Raw genomic sequence first — 14,690 nt, 5'->3', positions numbered from 1 at the left:
TCAATACATAATCTGACCATCGGTCCATCCAATATCCCTGGAAGCTCTATTATAAAATAGTCTGCGGGTATATAAAAATTTAATCAAGTTCCTGCGCCGCAGATACTTTTATACCTATAGGTGTAGGTATAGGTTTATTTTTAGTGTTCCGTGCCAATATTGGAGACTTGTTTTCATTTAACTTGGCTTGGTCGTGTTTGGCAATATCTAGTTCCTTAGGCTTAGTTTATACTTATTAGTCACTAGCTTCTGTCCGTAACTTTGAATGAATGAATGAATGAAAGTTTATTCACAAGAACATATGGTACAGTACAGTAGATGTTATAAAATTTACATTATTGACCCTTAATAAGTTCTGCCATAAGGCATGTGAAAATGGTTTACTACCCGGTAATGGTTCTCTTGCATGGTACAGAATGACGTATTGAGTCGCCGTACTCCTAGGTCCTCGATAGGTCCTTGTAAGGTGCATTACTTAGTTACCGTGTAAAAGACGCGTACGGCAAATAGCTGTTCTTAAAACAGCTATGTACTGTTTCAGATACATTTCACCTATAGCGGTTACCATGATACAGATACAGCTAATGATATATTATGTAGGATCACGTAACATTATTATTTATTAGTTCTCTTTTTTAGGGTTCCGTAGCAAAAAACGGAACCCTTATAGATTCGTCATGTCTGTCTGTCTGTCTGTCTGTCTGTCTGTCTGTCTGTCCGTCTGTCTGTCTGTCCGTATGTCACAGCCACTTTTCTCCGAAACTATAAGAACTATACTGTTGAAACTTGGTAAGTAGATGTATTCTGTGAACCGCATTAAGATTTTCACACAAAAATAGAAAAAAAACAATAAATTTTTGGGGTTCCCCATACTTCGAACTGAAACTCAAAAATTTTTTTTTCATCAAACCCATACGTGTGGGGTATCTATGGATAGATCTTCAAAAATGATATTGAGGTTTCTAATATCATTTTTTTCTAAACTGAATAGTTTGCGCGAGAGACACTTCCAAAGTGGTAAAATGTGTGTCCCCCCCCCGTAACTTCTAAAATAACAGAATGATAAAACTAAAAAAAATATATGATGTACATTACCATGTAAACTTCCACCAAAAATTGGTTTGAACGAGATCTAGTAAGTAGTTTTTTTTTATACGTCATAAATCGCCTAAATACGGAACCCTTCATGGGCGAGTCCGACTCGCACTTGGCCGCTTTTTTTAATAATTACGTACCTATTTTAAAGCTGAACCTCCATATCATCAGGTGACAAGCAAAAGTCACTAAAGTACCTCCACAAGTTCATAGCCATAGTGAACGATATTAGTACGAAAAGAAGGTTGATTTTTAACACGCTTTTATTAGGTCGACCTGTATGTAACTAACATGTAATGGAATCTTGCAAGTTAAATTTGATCCACTTCCCGGTTTCCGATTGAGCTGAAATTTTGCATACGTAAGTCGGGTGACAATGCAATATTATGGTACCATCGAGCTGATCTGATGATGGAGACAGGAGGTGTCCATAGGAACTCTGTGATGAAACAACGCAACCTAATTGTGTTAGGGGTTTGTAGAATTTTCTCGATGAGTATTAGTTGTCTGTCGTAAGAAAAGTACAGTCAGCGATAAAAGCGTGTACCAAAAATTAAATTTTTGCCAAAAACTTATTGTTTAAATATTTTATAGTAATTAGCGACTTTTGCTTGTCACCTGACGATATATCAGTTTATTCCTGCCTCGATATTACGACATATATTACGCTGACTGCGTGCACACAAAGAGGCTTAACGTTGGATTTATCCCTTGTTAATTTTTCCAATTGCGGTCACATTTTATCTCTCTCTGCCTAGCCTTATCCCATTTAAAAAAACAACGGGTTGCACTCAGGGAGTGCCGGCAGAAGTGAAAACTCAATGACTAGTGCAAAATGCACTATGTATAATTGAGGATAACGCCATCTAGCGTTAGCGTTAATTACTTGAAACCCCTAAGCACATCACTGTTAGTACTCGAGTTATATTAATACCAGTTAGAGCGAAACTCACTAGATGGCATTTAAATCAATAAAGAAAAACGCAATGACATTAAATGTAACAGTTTTTCATGTAATGGCATTGAGTTTTTCTTTATTGATTTAAATACCATCTAAATGAGTGGCCATCTAAATCTCACGGTCACCTGATCGTCTTACGCTGTCTCGAGTTTAACATTTTTTCCCTACCTCAAAAATTGCACAGCGCCGCTAAAGAAGTTTTCACTTCAAAAAATTAAAAGTTCCTAACTCTTACAATAATTGTAACATCGAAAAAAATCAAACGATGGCCTTCGTGGTTAATACCAGCTAAGCATCAAATTTCTTAAAAATATTTTCTTAGACGTAACAGATCTTAGATCAGACATTATTAGTTATCAAAAAACATAATATTCAAATTCTAATATACATGTACCTACATACCTACACCAGAAGGTCAAGTTACGTACTTATTGGTGAAAGTAACTTGGTCGAAAATGACCAAGAGAGTGCGTATGTTACAATAACTATGAATTAAACATGTAAAATCTAGTATTGAAGACTGGAACGAAGCCAAACCGAATTCGGAAATCGGACATTTTAAAGTCAAATATCATCAAGTGTTCTGGAACACATTTGCAGTTTACATGAATATCAAGTAAAGTTTGCACTTGGGGTTTATGCAAGTAGAAATAAGCATTTAATTATACTTGGTCAAGCAAATCTTGTCAGTAGGAAAAGGCGCCAAATTTGGAAAATCGCAACACAAAGTGTCAATCTATGGAACTTGCTAACTACTTATGTAAACAGACCGCCATATTGAAATTGTCAAAAAACGTTTAAGTACGTTTGAATTCTTCGAAAATCGCGTGTCATTTATATCTTATCTGTGGAACTGTTTTGTTTACATTCATAGTTGAATGAAAATTGCTGCTTTTTGTTTGTTTCTTGGTATTCCCCTGGTTTTGAACTCCCAGTTTAATATAACAATAATATATGTTTGTTAGAACGTGCATAAAAATATCAATCTCTGGCGTGAGTCTGTCGGCGTTAGCGTCCAGCGTGTACGCTCAGAGCATGCATCTTTAGAGCGTTGGCCACTCTCGAGAGATGGTAGAGATGTGTATATCATCTAAGCTTACCTATGACAGTGAGATTGACCCTAGAATTCCTCGTCTGAGCCTGTTTGAAGTCGACCCGGCAGCGGTAGATGCCCTGGTCAGAAGCCTTGACTCGGTCGACTCCCAACTCGGCTGGTCTTCTCTCCGGCAGGAAATATGCCCGGGACGCGAAGACGCTCTCGTCGGACCAGCGCTCGGCCACGCCGAAGTCTCGCTCGCGGGCGTCGACGCTGTTGGCAAATAAAATCATTTTAATGAAGATGCTGTAAAATAACAGCACGTACACAGCGGGCCAGGTGTTCAAAATGATCTTGACGCGACTTTATTGTAAAGAGAATAAGAGCGTGTCAATGTCATTTTGAACACCTCGCCCGCTTAGCAACTTCTGTTGCTGACTGTACTTGCAAGTCACTCTGACACAAGCATGTTAAGTTATTCGTAGCTTAGCGGTTAGCGTTCGCAAGCGGTACGTAACTAAAATGAAAACTAAAAAGTTTCGCTACACTCCTGTTGTTAGAACACTGCTAAGTAAAACCTAAAAAAGCGGCCAAGTGCGAGTCGGACTCGCCCATGAAGGGTTCCGTATTTAGGCGATTTATGACGTATAAAAAAAAAACTACTTACTAGATCTCGTTCAAACCAATTTTCGGTGGAAGTTTACATGGTAATGTACATCATATATTTTTTTTAGTTTTATCATTCTCTTATTTTAGAAGTTACAGGGGGGGGGGGGGGGGGCACACATTTTACCACTTTGGAAGTGTCTCTCGCGCAAACTTTTCAGTTTAGAAAAAAATGATATTAGAAACCTCAATATCATTTTTGAAGACCTATCCATAGATACCCCACACGTATGGGTTTGATGAAAAAAAAAGTTTTGAGTTACAGTTCGAAGTATGGGGAACCCCAAAAATTTATTGTTTTTTTTCTATTTTTGTGTGAAAATCTTAATGCGGTTCACAGAATACATCTACTTACCAAGTTTCAACAGTGTAGATCTTATAGTTTCGGAGAAAAGTGGCTGTGACATACGGACGGACAGACAGACGGACAGACAGACAGACAGACATGACGAATCTATAAGGGTTCCGTTTTTTGCCATTTGGCTACGGAACCCTAAAAACCTAAAGTATTCAGCAATTTCAACTTTAGCAAAACGAAGACATCACTAGTATTGTTTGTAAGCGTCCGAAGAAATTCTTGGAACATCTTCAGTAAATATTTTTCCTTTGTGAAACCATCGTTATTAAAGATATTGTGAGTTCGGAGAAGGGCGATGTTACAAAATAAGAATCTCGCTTTATGATAGGTTATATGAAACCATAGACTAGAAATCCTCTAGACGGAGTTTAGAGCAATTATTTCATGAAACCGATGCTGCCAAAAATACTGTGGTACGGGGGACGAGGTGAGCGAGTCCCATGCCGTGATTGGTCCGTTCAAAGACACGGACGTCACACAAAGACACTGACTCGAAAATAGAGTAAAACTACCGTATATTTGTGGCAGAGGGGTAGCGCTACTATGCTCAGTCTAGAGGATGTCTTGTCTGTGTATGAAACCTGAAGCCTTATTAGTAACTAATACCTATACCTACATAACAAATATGGAGAAAGAGGAATTAAATTGGGTGGCTCCACATACCATTTTCAAATCATAATCATTTATTTATTTGCCATACGTACACAAGTATACATGCAAATATACAGTAAAATAGTATTGACATTAAAATTATTTTACAATTACTATTTACAAGGAAACAAAAAATAATACATTAAATTATTATTTACCTGATCATTCCAAAGTTTATTTAATAAATTACATTTAATCATCTTTATCAAACTGCCAGCATTCCTAAAATAAGCTACACATATGTTTATATGGCATGTTTGTGCGCGTTATGTTTTTAGAAATTATGTAGAGCGGTCACCACGACACAGGCCTAGCCTAGTGTGGGACCACTGAGCTAGTTATGTTATTTTATCTTTTTTCTTTTAATAAACGATTTTTTTTTACATCACACTCAAATGAATTGAGTTACATCTTCAAATAATAATCCTTTTCTTTCGTGTTATCTCTAAGCGGCTCATTACAGGAACTTTCAGTATTGCCCATGGATTAAACGTTACGGCCCAAAGCATCTGTAATTTTCTGGATGCAACGGGCATTAGTAATGAACTTTAAAGGGCCGTCACAATAGATCAATACTTGGTCGACGTGACACTCAAAGGCCCGATACCACCCCAATAATAATAATAAACCTGAGTAGGCGAAATTGGCGAAAGCTTTCATCCTGAATTTCCTCTTTGATGTAAAAAAATAAACAATAACGTCATTAGCCCTCGCGTTTACTGAAATCGAATAAATTGTTCACCTGAAAGCCCTTCCCAAGTTTCGAGTTGTCTTTACAATGTTGTAAAGAGTTTTGGATGAGGCACAAATGGTGGTGCAAGTCATAGGCTGAGTTGCATTTTTTTAAAGAAATCAGTAAGCGAATTATGAGTTATGACGGATACTGTCTTTATCACGCTCTCACGTAGACAATCACAAGCGTCATGTCGGTAGGGTAGACCGGGGGCAATAGTACCACGGGGCAATAGTACCATCGTTATTATCTTCATAATTACAACGAAATATGTGTATATATATAGTTGTATATTTTTCTAATTATTGCGATATTATTTTTACGAATTATTCCTCTCTCGATGACAGTGTAGAAACGAGTGGAAAACATAAACCGTAATCGCAAAGAAAAAATCCCTGTTCTTAACATCTTGATGTAAATGTTTTCTTTGCGAACCAAATTTTTGATAGTGACCGCTGGCCTAGCTAAGGTGACAATCGCTTGCGCTACGACAACGAAACTCTTTGTGTATCTCTATCACTCTTCCATATTAGTGCAAGAGTGACAGTTACGTTTCGTTCGCTACGGAGCGTAAGCGGTTGGCATGTCGACTACGCGGCTAGTAATTTAGTGGTAGTTGCCATCCGAATATTAGCTTAAAGTGGGCGTAGTCGCTATCCGAATGTCACTTTAAGTGTAAGGCCTGAGTGGACGCTCGAGTTGGGCGTGCAGCGGGGCGGGGCGTGTGGCGTGCATGTTAAACAAATGCAAGCGTATAGGAGCGGCCTTAGTGCACGCTGCTCAAATTACTTGTGAGCCCGACGCCACGCTGCACGCCCCGCCGAACGCTCCGCTCCGAGCGTCCACTCGGGCCTTACACTAAGTCAGACTCCTCACAACGCTTCTAACTCGCACCGCTCGCACATTATGCTCGCCGTGTTAAGAGTGCTCATTGAATTTGGCCAATAAACAGACTCGAGAGTTCTCGCCGCGGGCGAATTTCTTGATATTTCCTAATTTTGTTTATGCTTATTCTTGTACAAGTGCGTATTGTTTGTCTGCTATTGATAAGATAATTAAATGAGATTATATTGAATTATTGATTGTTCCGATTCGGGAAGGTGCTTGCTGTTGATCGCTTTCGAAACAATAAATTTTCAAAGTACATTATAGGTACTTACGGTTATATCTTCGTTTTCATATGCCTATGTACTTAAATGTAAATTATTGAATTGCTGCGCTCCAACATTGTGTAATAATAGTACATTATTGTCGAGGTTCGGAAGTAGCTACTTGCAGGCTGAGGATTCGTTTTAAACGGACGACCTTGGGAGTCCGTTTAATTGAATCCGAAGCCAGCAAGTAGCCTTCCAGCCGAGTCATATAATATATATAGTGCTTTCCTCAAAAATGGTGCAAGAAATAGAAATATTTTACAGAAGCAACGTTCTAATTTTCACAGAAATCGAGACTGCAATGTTTTTAACTATTTAATTTTTTGAATGACCATAAACTACGCACTTCGCGACCTATTTTTTAACCGGCAACGTCGACTTTGCCGACCATTTTTGAGAAAAATGTATTATATTTTAACAGCTGTGTACCAGGGATGCATTAAGCGGCATGCGAGTAAATTTGCTCTTTGCTAGCTTTCGAAACAGAACCGTTAGCCGCCACACAATTGGTGAAAACAGTATCGGAACGAGGATGCCCGATTATCGCCATACAAACTAAGTACCTTAACCATTTTCTACTCGTGTTAACGTGCAATCAAATTAGCTTGAAGCATTTTTTGTGGTTCTTTTCAGTTGTATATATGTATATCTACCTGTATATCGGCGTCCCGAGATCCTCCTTATACCACAGTACTAGCAGCACGGCGTCATCTTCATCTATCGACGCGATGTCGCACGGCAGATACACGGGCTCGCCCGCCACCGCTATCACTTGTGTCATGGAAACTGTAACAAAGGAGAAATAGTGGTTAAAGCTAAAATATTACTATGCTAATCCGCGAAATAACGTGCTAGTCAAAAAGTGCTAACCCGTTTTACTTGCGTATTTTACTTAGTATACGTAACGTACTTAGACTTAGGTATAATGGTGTGGTGTAACATAAGTAAATTGATTTTCATTTTTTTTCTGTTAACAAAAATCTGCTGACGTAACCTCAAGGAGTTTAGATCAAAAACTAGTTCTGTGTGGTGATATGTGCTTTCAAGAGAATCCAACCAAGAATTAAATGCAAAATGAGCATGTCATTCAGGGTCATGTATTCCGTAACGGAAAGCCTAGACAGCTTGGACATGAGGTCCTTAAGGCGCTAGACGCCGTTTTTGGCCGAAAACTCTAACATTCTAGAGTCTATATCTTCTTAACGGTTCAACAAAAAAATATAAAAAAAATATATATGATTTTACGTTTTATGTACAACATTTCCAACGTTTGACTTGTTCCCTATAACGGCTATAACTTATAGTTTTTCCAAAAAAGGAACATTACGACAGGCCGTTTTGCGACTAACTTTGCCTATTTCTAGTAAACGGTTTATTCGATTAAAGTTATTTTTAAACTAGAATAATTGTTTTAACAGATACTACAAATGCAACGTAGAATAATGTTAATAAAAATTTTTTTTTTTAAGAAATCGAATATTTTTCAACATTTTGTGCGTATGTAGCTCGAAAAGGCGTGGCTGGCAGTCGTGGGCTAGCTTTGAGACGAGGAGGCTGTGTCGCTCGTCGCTCCGTGCCTTCCTTGTATTCTGCATGCTTGTTCTGAGCCGAGGTGCAATAAATTTGGAGTTATTGTGGCCAAAGATTAAATAACTGCAGAATGTTGATTTGGTTGTGACGCGCTTTAGCGCGCGCAACACGGTGTTTCGCAGGCTATTATTACGAACGTAATGACAATATTTCCACTTATGTTTGAGAAAGCTTCATTTGAAATATATAAAAAATGTTTTCGAACATGCGCCGACATATTGCCATTAAAATTTAACGTTTTTAATAAAATTCAATTTCTAAAAAAAATTGATCAACATTGGCAATTTATGTTGTAGGTATATACTATATAGTTTGATTCAGAAACCATTACATTTTTAGGATTGTTACCCATTAAAATGATGTTAGTTTATTAAGTAAATCTGGGGGCACGGCAGTGCCCCCGCCAAGTCGAGCAAAAAAAGAGGCACGGCCGTACCATCCTTTTCTCGAAGCGATTCAGGCCATTTTCGACGTTTTGTAATTTTGTGCTGGCTGAAGCTAAAACCCTGAATTTTCAGTAATATATAGGGCTAAACATGCTTAAGATATATTCTTAAAAAACATCCAATTTGAACTAGTAGTTTAAGAATTATTGTAGTCAAAGTTCCTTATTTTCGACACTGACACACTCACTCACTCACTCACTCACCTACGATCATCATAATTCTAAGGTACTTCTAGTATATCCACAAGCTTCAAATTTTAAACATAAGTAGTTTTTAAATTTAATTTTAAAACCTAAAAATATTGCAATATCAGTCACGTTTTAAAGATCTAAGAACTGCATAAGTAAGTTTGTAATCCCATATAAATATTTGCTATTACAAAGTTACTGTTGCAGTTCCTACAAATAGTAGGTAGTAAAGTAAAGGTACACTACGATGTACGATGTGAGTATGAATGAAGATGTGTTTCTTTATGATATGTGTATACATAGTATTAGTACCCGAAAAGAAGGACTGCCTACAAAAAGAGATGAGATCCCATCAAAAACATTACATGTAAAAAAGGTGCAAGTCTCGCAACGCTTCTACTACAAAAAAGTTTTGAGATGTAATGTGAAACCAAATCAGTTATTTTAATCAGTGCCAGGGGGTGTTAAAACTGTATCAAATATATATCTTTAATTTGTAATACATATAATGACTTGGCAATCGCACGGCTGCAAACAAAAGGTATACGAGTATAGCGCCAACTGCACGCCTCTGGGCTGTATCTTATTCTTTGAACCTCGTGGCGGTGCAGCGATACAAAATTCACGTACGATCGCAGCGAGCGGGGTAAGCGGGTGGTGCGGGTACAGAGCGCTTAGCTCCGCCCTGACGCTCAAGGGCATTGGGCCTTCCAATCGTCTTAACGTACAAATGCCGCTCTAGATTGCCTTGGCGATGCCCGATGTCCTATTTTCTACCCGTGTGTGCATTAACCCTTCGCCAAAGACGCCAACTGATGCGCGCGGTTATAGACCGATACAACCTTCGTGTATACAATTTCAAGGTTCCAAGTTTAACTATTACGCGCCGCGCACGATAATCTAGGTGTGTAAGTAAGTGAACGGTCTTGACGGGACATTAAACTTGAAAAGATTCTTAGTAGGTACATGTCCGATGTCCTATTTTCTACCCGTGTGTGCATTAACCGGGCCCGGGCAATCCAGTGCGCTTGCTGGTTCATTGCATCCGGGCAAGACGCGGGCGGACATCCGGCCGCCCCACTTATCCGGTCTAACTGCGTGCCGATTTACTGTCTCACATTATTTCCATGTGTTTTAAAACTTCTAGAACTTTGGAAGATCCTAAAAACTAAATGCGAATAATATTCTGAAAGGGTTTTGGAAAATCTTTCAAATTTAGTTTTTAACGGTCTGTTTATATGACACGTCGGTGGCAACCCAACTGCCTGATGGTAATTGGTCACCGTAGCCCCGTAGCTTAGGCTATGTAAGGTAAACGTACTAGTGCTCGACATGCTAACGCCCAATAGATGACACCCTGCTGTCATCTCTATTGATAATGACTTAAGTTTCAAGACGACGACCGGTCTGGCCTAGTGGGTAGTGACCCTGCCTGTGAAGCCGCGGTCCTGGGTTCGAATCCCAGTAAGGGCATTTATTTGTGTGATGAGCACAGATATTTGTTCCTGAGTCATGGTTGTTTTCTATGTATTTAAGTATTTTATATTATATATATCGTTGTCTGAGTACCCACAACACAAGCTTTCTTGAGCTTACCGTGGGGCTTAGTCAATTTGTGTAATAGTGTCCTATAATATTTATTTATTTATTAAGATGACATGTACTGGGACCGTGTCGAGCACCAGTACATTTACCTTATACCTGCATCTACACGGGTGTTATACATGCATGTTGCCCTTCTTTGCATGTGTACATAATCCTTTTTTTAAGAATCCCAAAGTGTAGTCCCTCGAAAAAATCTCAGCAGGATCACTAACAAAAGTTGTCTTGGCATACTAAGTACTGCTTACTAACTCTCTGTTCGTCTGTTTACTCTGTCTACAGAATTATATTTATTTATATACAGTCGTTCGAGTGGCTAATAGTGTCAATGTTTAATTTTCAGCATGTTCAAACCCATATTACTCAAATTGTATAAGAATGCAATTTGAGTAAGTAATATGGGTTTGAACACGCTGGTTTCTTCATAGATACCTTGTAAAGATGTTCAAACACAAGCGTTCAAGATTAAAAAGCGGCCAAGTGCGAATCGGACTCGCCCATGTAGGGTTCCGTATTTTAGGGGATTTATGACGTATTAAAAAAAACTACTTACTAGATCGCGTTCAAACCAATTTTCGGTGGAAGTTTGCATGGTAATGTACACACATATATTATTTTTGTTTTATCATTCTCTTATTTTAGAAGTTACATGGGGGGGGGGGCACATTTTACCACTTTGGAAGTGTATCTCGCGCAAACTATTCAGTTTAGAAAAAAATGATATTAGAAACTTCAATATCATTTTTGAAAACCTATCCATAGATAGATATCCCACACGTATGGGTTTGATGAAATTTTTTATTTTTATTTTCAGTTCTATTTACGTATGGGGAACCCCCAAAATTTATTGTTTTTTTTTTCTATTTTTGTGTGGAAATCTTAATGCGGTTCACAGAATACATCTACTTACCAAGTTTCAACAGTATAGTTCTTATAGTTTCGGGAAAAAGTGCCTGGCCTGTGACATACGGACGAGACATGACGAATCCATAAGGGTTCCGTTTTTTTCCATTTGGCTACGGAACCCTAAAATCTGCAAAGATATCAAATACTATATCAACAGACTGGTATTCTTTACTTAAGTGTGTGTACTGCGGAGTAAACAATGTGCTACTTCCAATATCTTTGTTGTTGTTGTAAGTATATTTTGCTCCGTATTTTAGCCTCTCGTTTTTGTAGGGGTATTTCAGTGGGTATTTTTGTTCGGCGCTATGACTGGGAGAAATACGAAAATTGCTTGGGTTAATAGACACAGTTTAAGGTTGTTTTCATAAACGGTGTTTTTGTTGAATTCCATTAACTTTGGCATCCTGCCGAATATATTCAACTAATGGAATATAACAAAGTTTTTTAACAACATTTTACATTTTGTTTTAGACAAATTCGGTCCTCGGCGGGAAGAAGTTGATAACTCGAGATATTTTATTGAAGAAATTTGAACTTAAAATTAAATTGCATAAGGTTCAAATTTCTTCCATTTTTTCCCGTGAGTTATCAACTTCTTCCTGCCGTGTACGGAATTAATCTACATAATATGATTTATAATAATAAAAATTTATTGAGTGTGGATTCTCTTCGATAACATTTACCTATGTTGTGCATTCAAAAATAAAGTACGTAGATACTTTTTTTATATTTACTAGGTTTTGCTACCGAAACGCCAAGTTTTGGCTTTTTATAGTGCATATTTTTCAAAAGAATATAATCAACGTCTACATTTGAATGTTGGTTAATCAATTATCGTGTAATCGACTATATAGATTTGGCTGAAAAAGACAATCTATGTTATATCTTATCCAGACATAATGTACTTACTTCCCGAAAATCAATTTCTAAGTGTAAAAGATTGAAGAAGTGGAATTTTGTATGAGAATGTCATTAACTCTGACTCCTATTAAAAAATGGGTAAAATTGAAATATTTAACTTTTTCTTAGTTTAAAAGCATTTCAGTACTTACATATAATTTATACATCGTTCCTACCCAAAGTGTTTGTTATTTATTTTTTTCCTCTATGTGTTAATTTTTGTCTTTATTCCTTAGCCTTAAGTTAATTATAAGTTAGGTCCCCACTGAAAATCAGCGCTGCGGATTACCGTAGCATTACGCTGTGTGTCCTTTTTAAAGTCTATCTCATCTATGTATTTTATGTAATTAACTGGTTCGGTTTGATGTAAATAAATGTATTTTCTTTCTTTCAGTACAGTTACCTAGTAGGTAGGTACCTATCTATCTATCTAATACCTTTAAACGAGCAATTCTTGTTTATATATATATTTCGGGGATCTCGGAAACGGCTCTAACGATTTCGATGAAATTTGCTATACGGGGGTTTTCGGGGGCGAAAAATCGATATAGCTAGGTCTTATCTCTGGGAAAACTCGCATTTTCGAGTTTTTATATGTTTTCCGAGCGAAGCTCGGCACCCAGATATTTATATTTAAACGCGATCATGTCATAAGCTAAATCGAAAACCGGAGCGGTTCCAGCTTGAAGTATGGTTAATTCAACATTATCGGCGCGATGCCAGTGCGGAAATAAGCAGGTTTCCGGCGTCCAGCGGGAGCGGCGCGCATCGATTTAATGCCTCAACTCTTTGCTGGCTTCATTTCTGCTCGTTAATCTAGTCTTTCGACAACTCTTTGCTTTTGCAATTGTGGTCTGTAGTATCGAGTACAATTTGCAACATTGTAATTGTAATTGTAATTAGCCTTTATTATTGAAGCTGGTACATAACATATATTAATTTGATTTATCAACTTTAGCTTCAACTCGTCCTTTGACGTAAGCCTCCTCCATAGCTTTCCATTTGTTTCTTTCTTTTGCTGTTTGCATCCATTTACCTCCTATACTTGTTAAATCATTCGACCATCTAAACTTTTGTGGGCCACTCTTTCTTTTATTATATCTAGGGCACCACTCTACAAGGTCTCTTGTCCACTTATCCAAGGTTTCTCTCATCATATGGCCTGTCCAGCGCCATTTTTGTTCTTTTATTATTTTAGTTATTGTTTTTGTTTTTGATTTTGCTTTGATTATGGACAATTTGACTCTGTCTCTAAGTTTTATGTTAAGTATGCTTCTTTCCATATGGTTCTGACATACATTAAGTTTTTGGCGCTGCTTTTTTGTAAGTCCCCAAGTTTGGAAACCGTAAGTTAGTACTGGTATTATACAACTATTGAAGACTTTAAATTTCTGCCTTGTTGGTATTTCTTTTGCCTTAAAAACTTCTTTCAGAGACCAAAACTTTCTCCATGCATTTGTGGTTATTTTCTCGATTTCCTTATCTGTTTGGTCTTCAGGTGATATTATCTGCCCAAGGTATACATATTCATTAAGAGCCAACAGGAGTGGTCATTTCTCCATACAAACGTACTCGACTGTTTCCTCCGTGGGTTTTGAAGCTAGAGCAATGATTTTTTCAACACAGATTAATATTGTCAATATCTGTGTCGGACCGTTTTGCTTTTTTTGATATTTTTGTTTTTTAAGGCGCTAGAGCCCTTCAAAAATGGCCAAAATGGCCTAATTGACTATGCCGCAATGAGAGGCGTGCTATTCAAAACTGACATCAATTAGTCAAAAAAGCAAAACGGTCCGACACAGATAATGTCATAATCATTTAGATTTCCAAATTTGGTTACGATTGGTTAAGTTTTGAAGAAGGAAACAGTCGAGTACGAAACCTCGATTTTTGATATTTTTACGCAGGATTTTTCGCCTTGTCCTTATCGCACTAGTTTTAGGAGCCGCTTCCGTTAGGGAGACGGGTATATTTACCTAAAATATTTAAATCTTAGCTCCTGTTGGCTCTTAACGTAGTCTATTTCATTTCCGTGCTCTATAATTTGCGTCTTAGTACTGTTCGTCATTAACTTTGTTTTTGACATATTCATAGAAAGGCCTACCAGTTCACTTTGTGTGATTAAATCTTCCAACATAGTTTTCAGCTCTGAAGGGTTATCTGTTACTAGTATGAGGTCATCTGCGAACCGTAGGCCTTTTATATTGAGCCCCAAGTTTTCCCAATTCATACGTCTAAACACACTTTCAAGGACGGCAGTAAATATTTTTAGTGATAAGGGATCACCCTGTCGGACACCTTTCTTTATAGGAAACTCCTTGCCTGTGCGCTCTAGTTTAATCCGAGCTGTGCTGTTTGAGTAAATTTCTTTTATGATTCTAACATATTTTTCTGAGATTCCTTG

General features: G+C 37.7%; 1 protein-coding gene and 1 long non-coding RNA gene across 3 annotated transcripts in view; both read right to left on the bottom strand.

Moving 5' to 3' along the window:
• Positions 1-14,690, bottom strand: part of LOC134655688 (hemicentin-2-like) — a 391,784-nt gene that overhangs the window by 37,081 nt on the left and 340,013 nt on the right. For both annotated transcript variants that reach the window (XM_063511141.1, XM_063511142.1), the window contains exons 4-5: positions 7,308-7,440; positions 3,157-3,365 (exon numbers count right to left, since the gene is read on the bottom strand). In XM_063511141.1, coding sequence (XP_063367211.1) covers positions 3,157-3,365; positions 7,308-7,440 — 342 coding nt within the window. The remainder of the gene's footprint in view (positions 1-3,156; positions 3,366-7,307; positions 7,441-14,690) is intronic.
• The window catches only part of LOC134655764 (uncharacterized), a 448,475-nt gene that overhangs the window by 102,536 nt on the left and 331,249 nt on the right, over positions 1-14,690 (bottom strand). The window lies entirely within an intron of this gene.

The sequence above is a fragment of the Cydia amplana genome, chromosome 17, assembly GCF_948474715.1.
Source record: "Cydia amplana chromosome 17, ilCydAmpl1.1, whole genome shotgun sequence".
In the NCBI taxonomy this organism is placed as follows: Eukaryota; Metazoa; Arthropoda; class Insecta; order Lepidoptera; family Tortricidae; genus Cydia; species Cydia amplana.
Note: the sequence above shows the minus strand (reverse complement) of the source record. Positions and strands in the feature narration are given on the sequence as shown.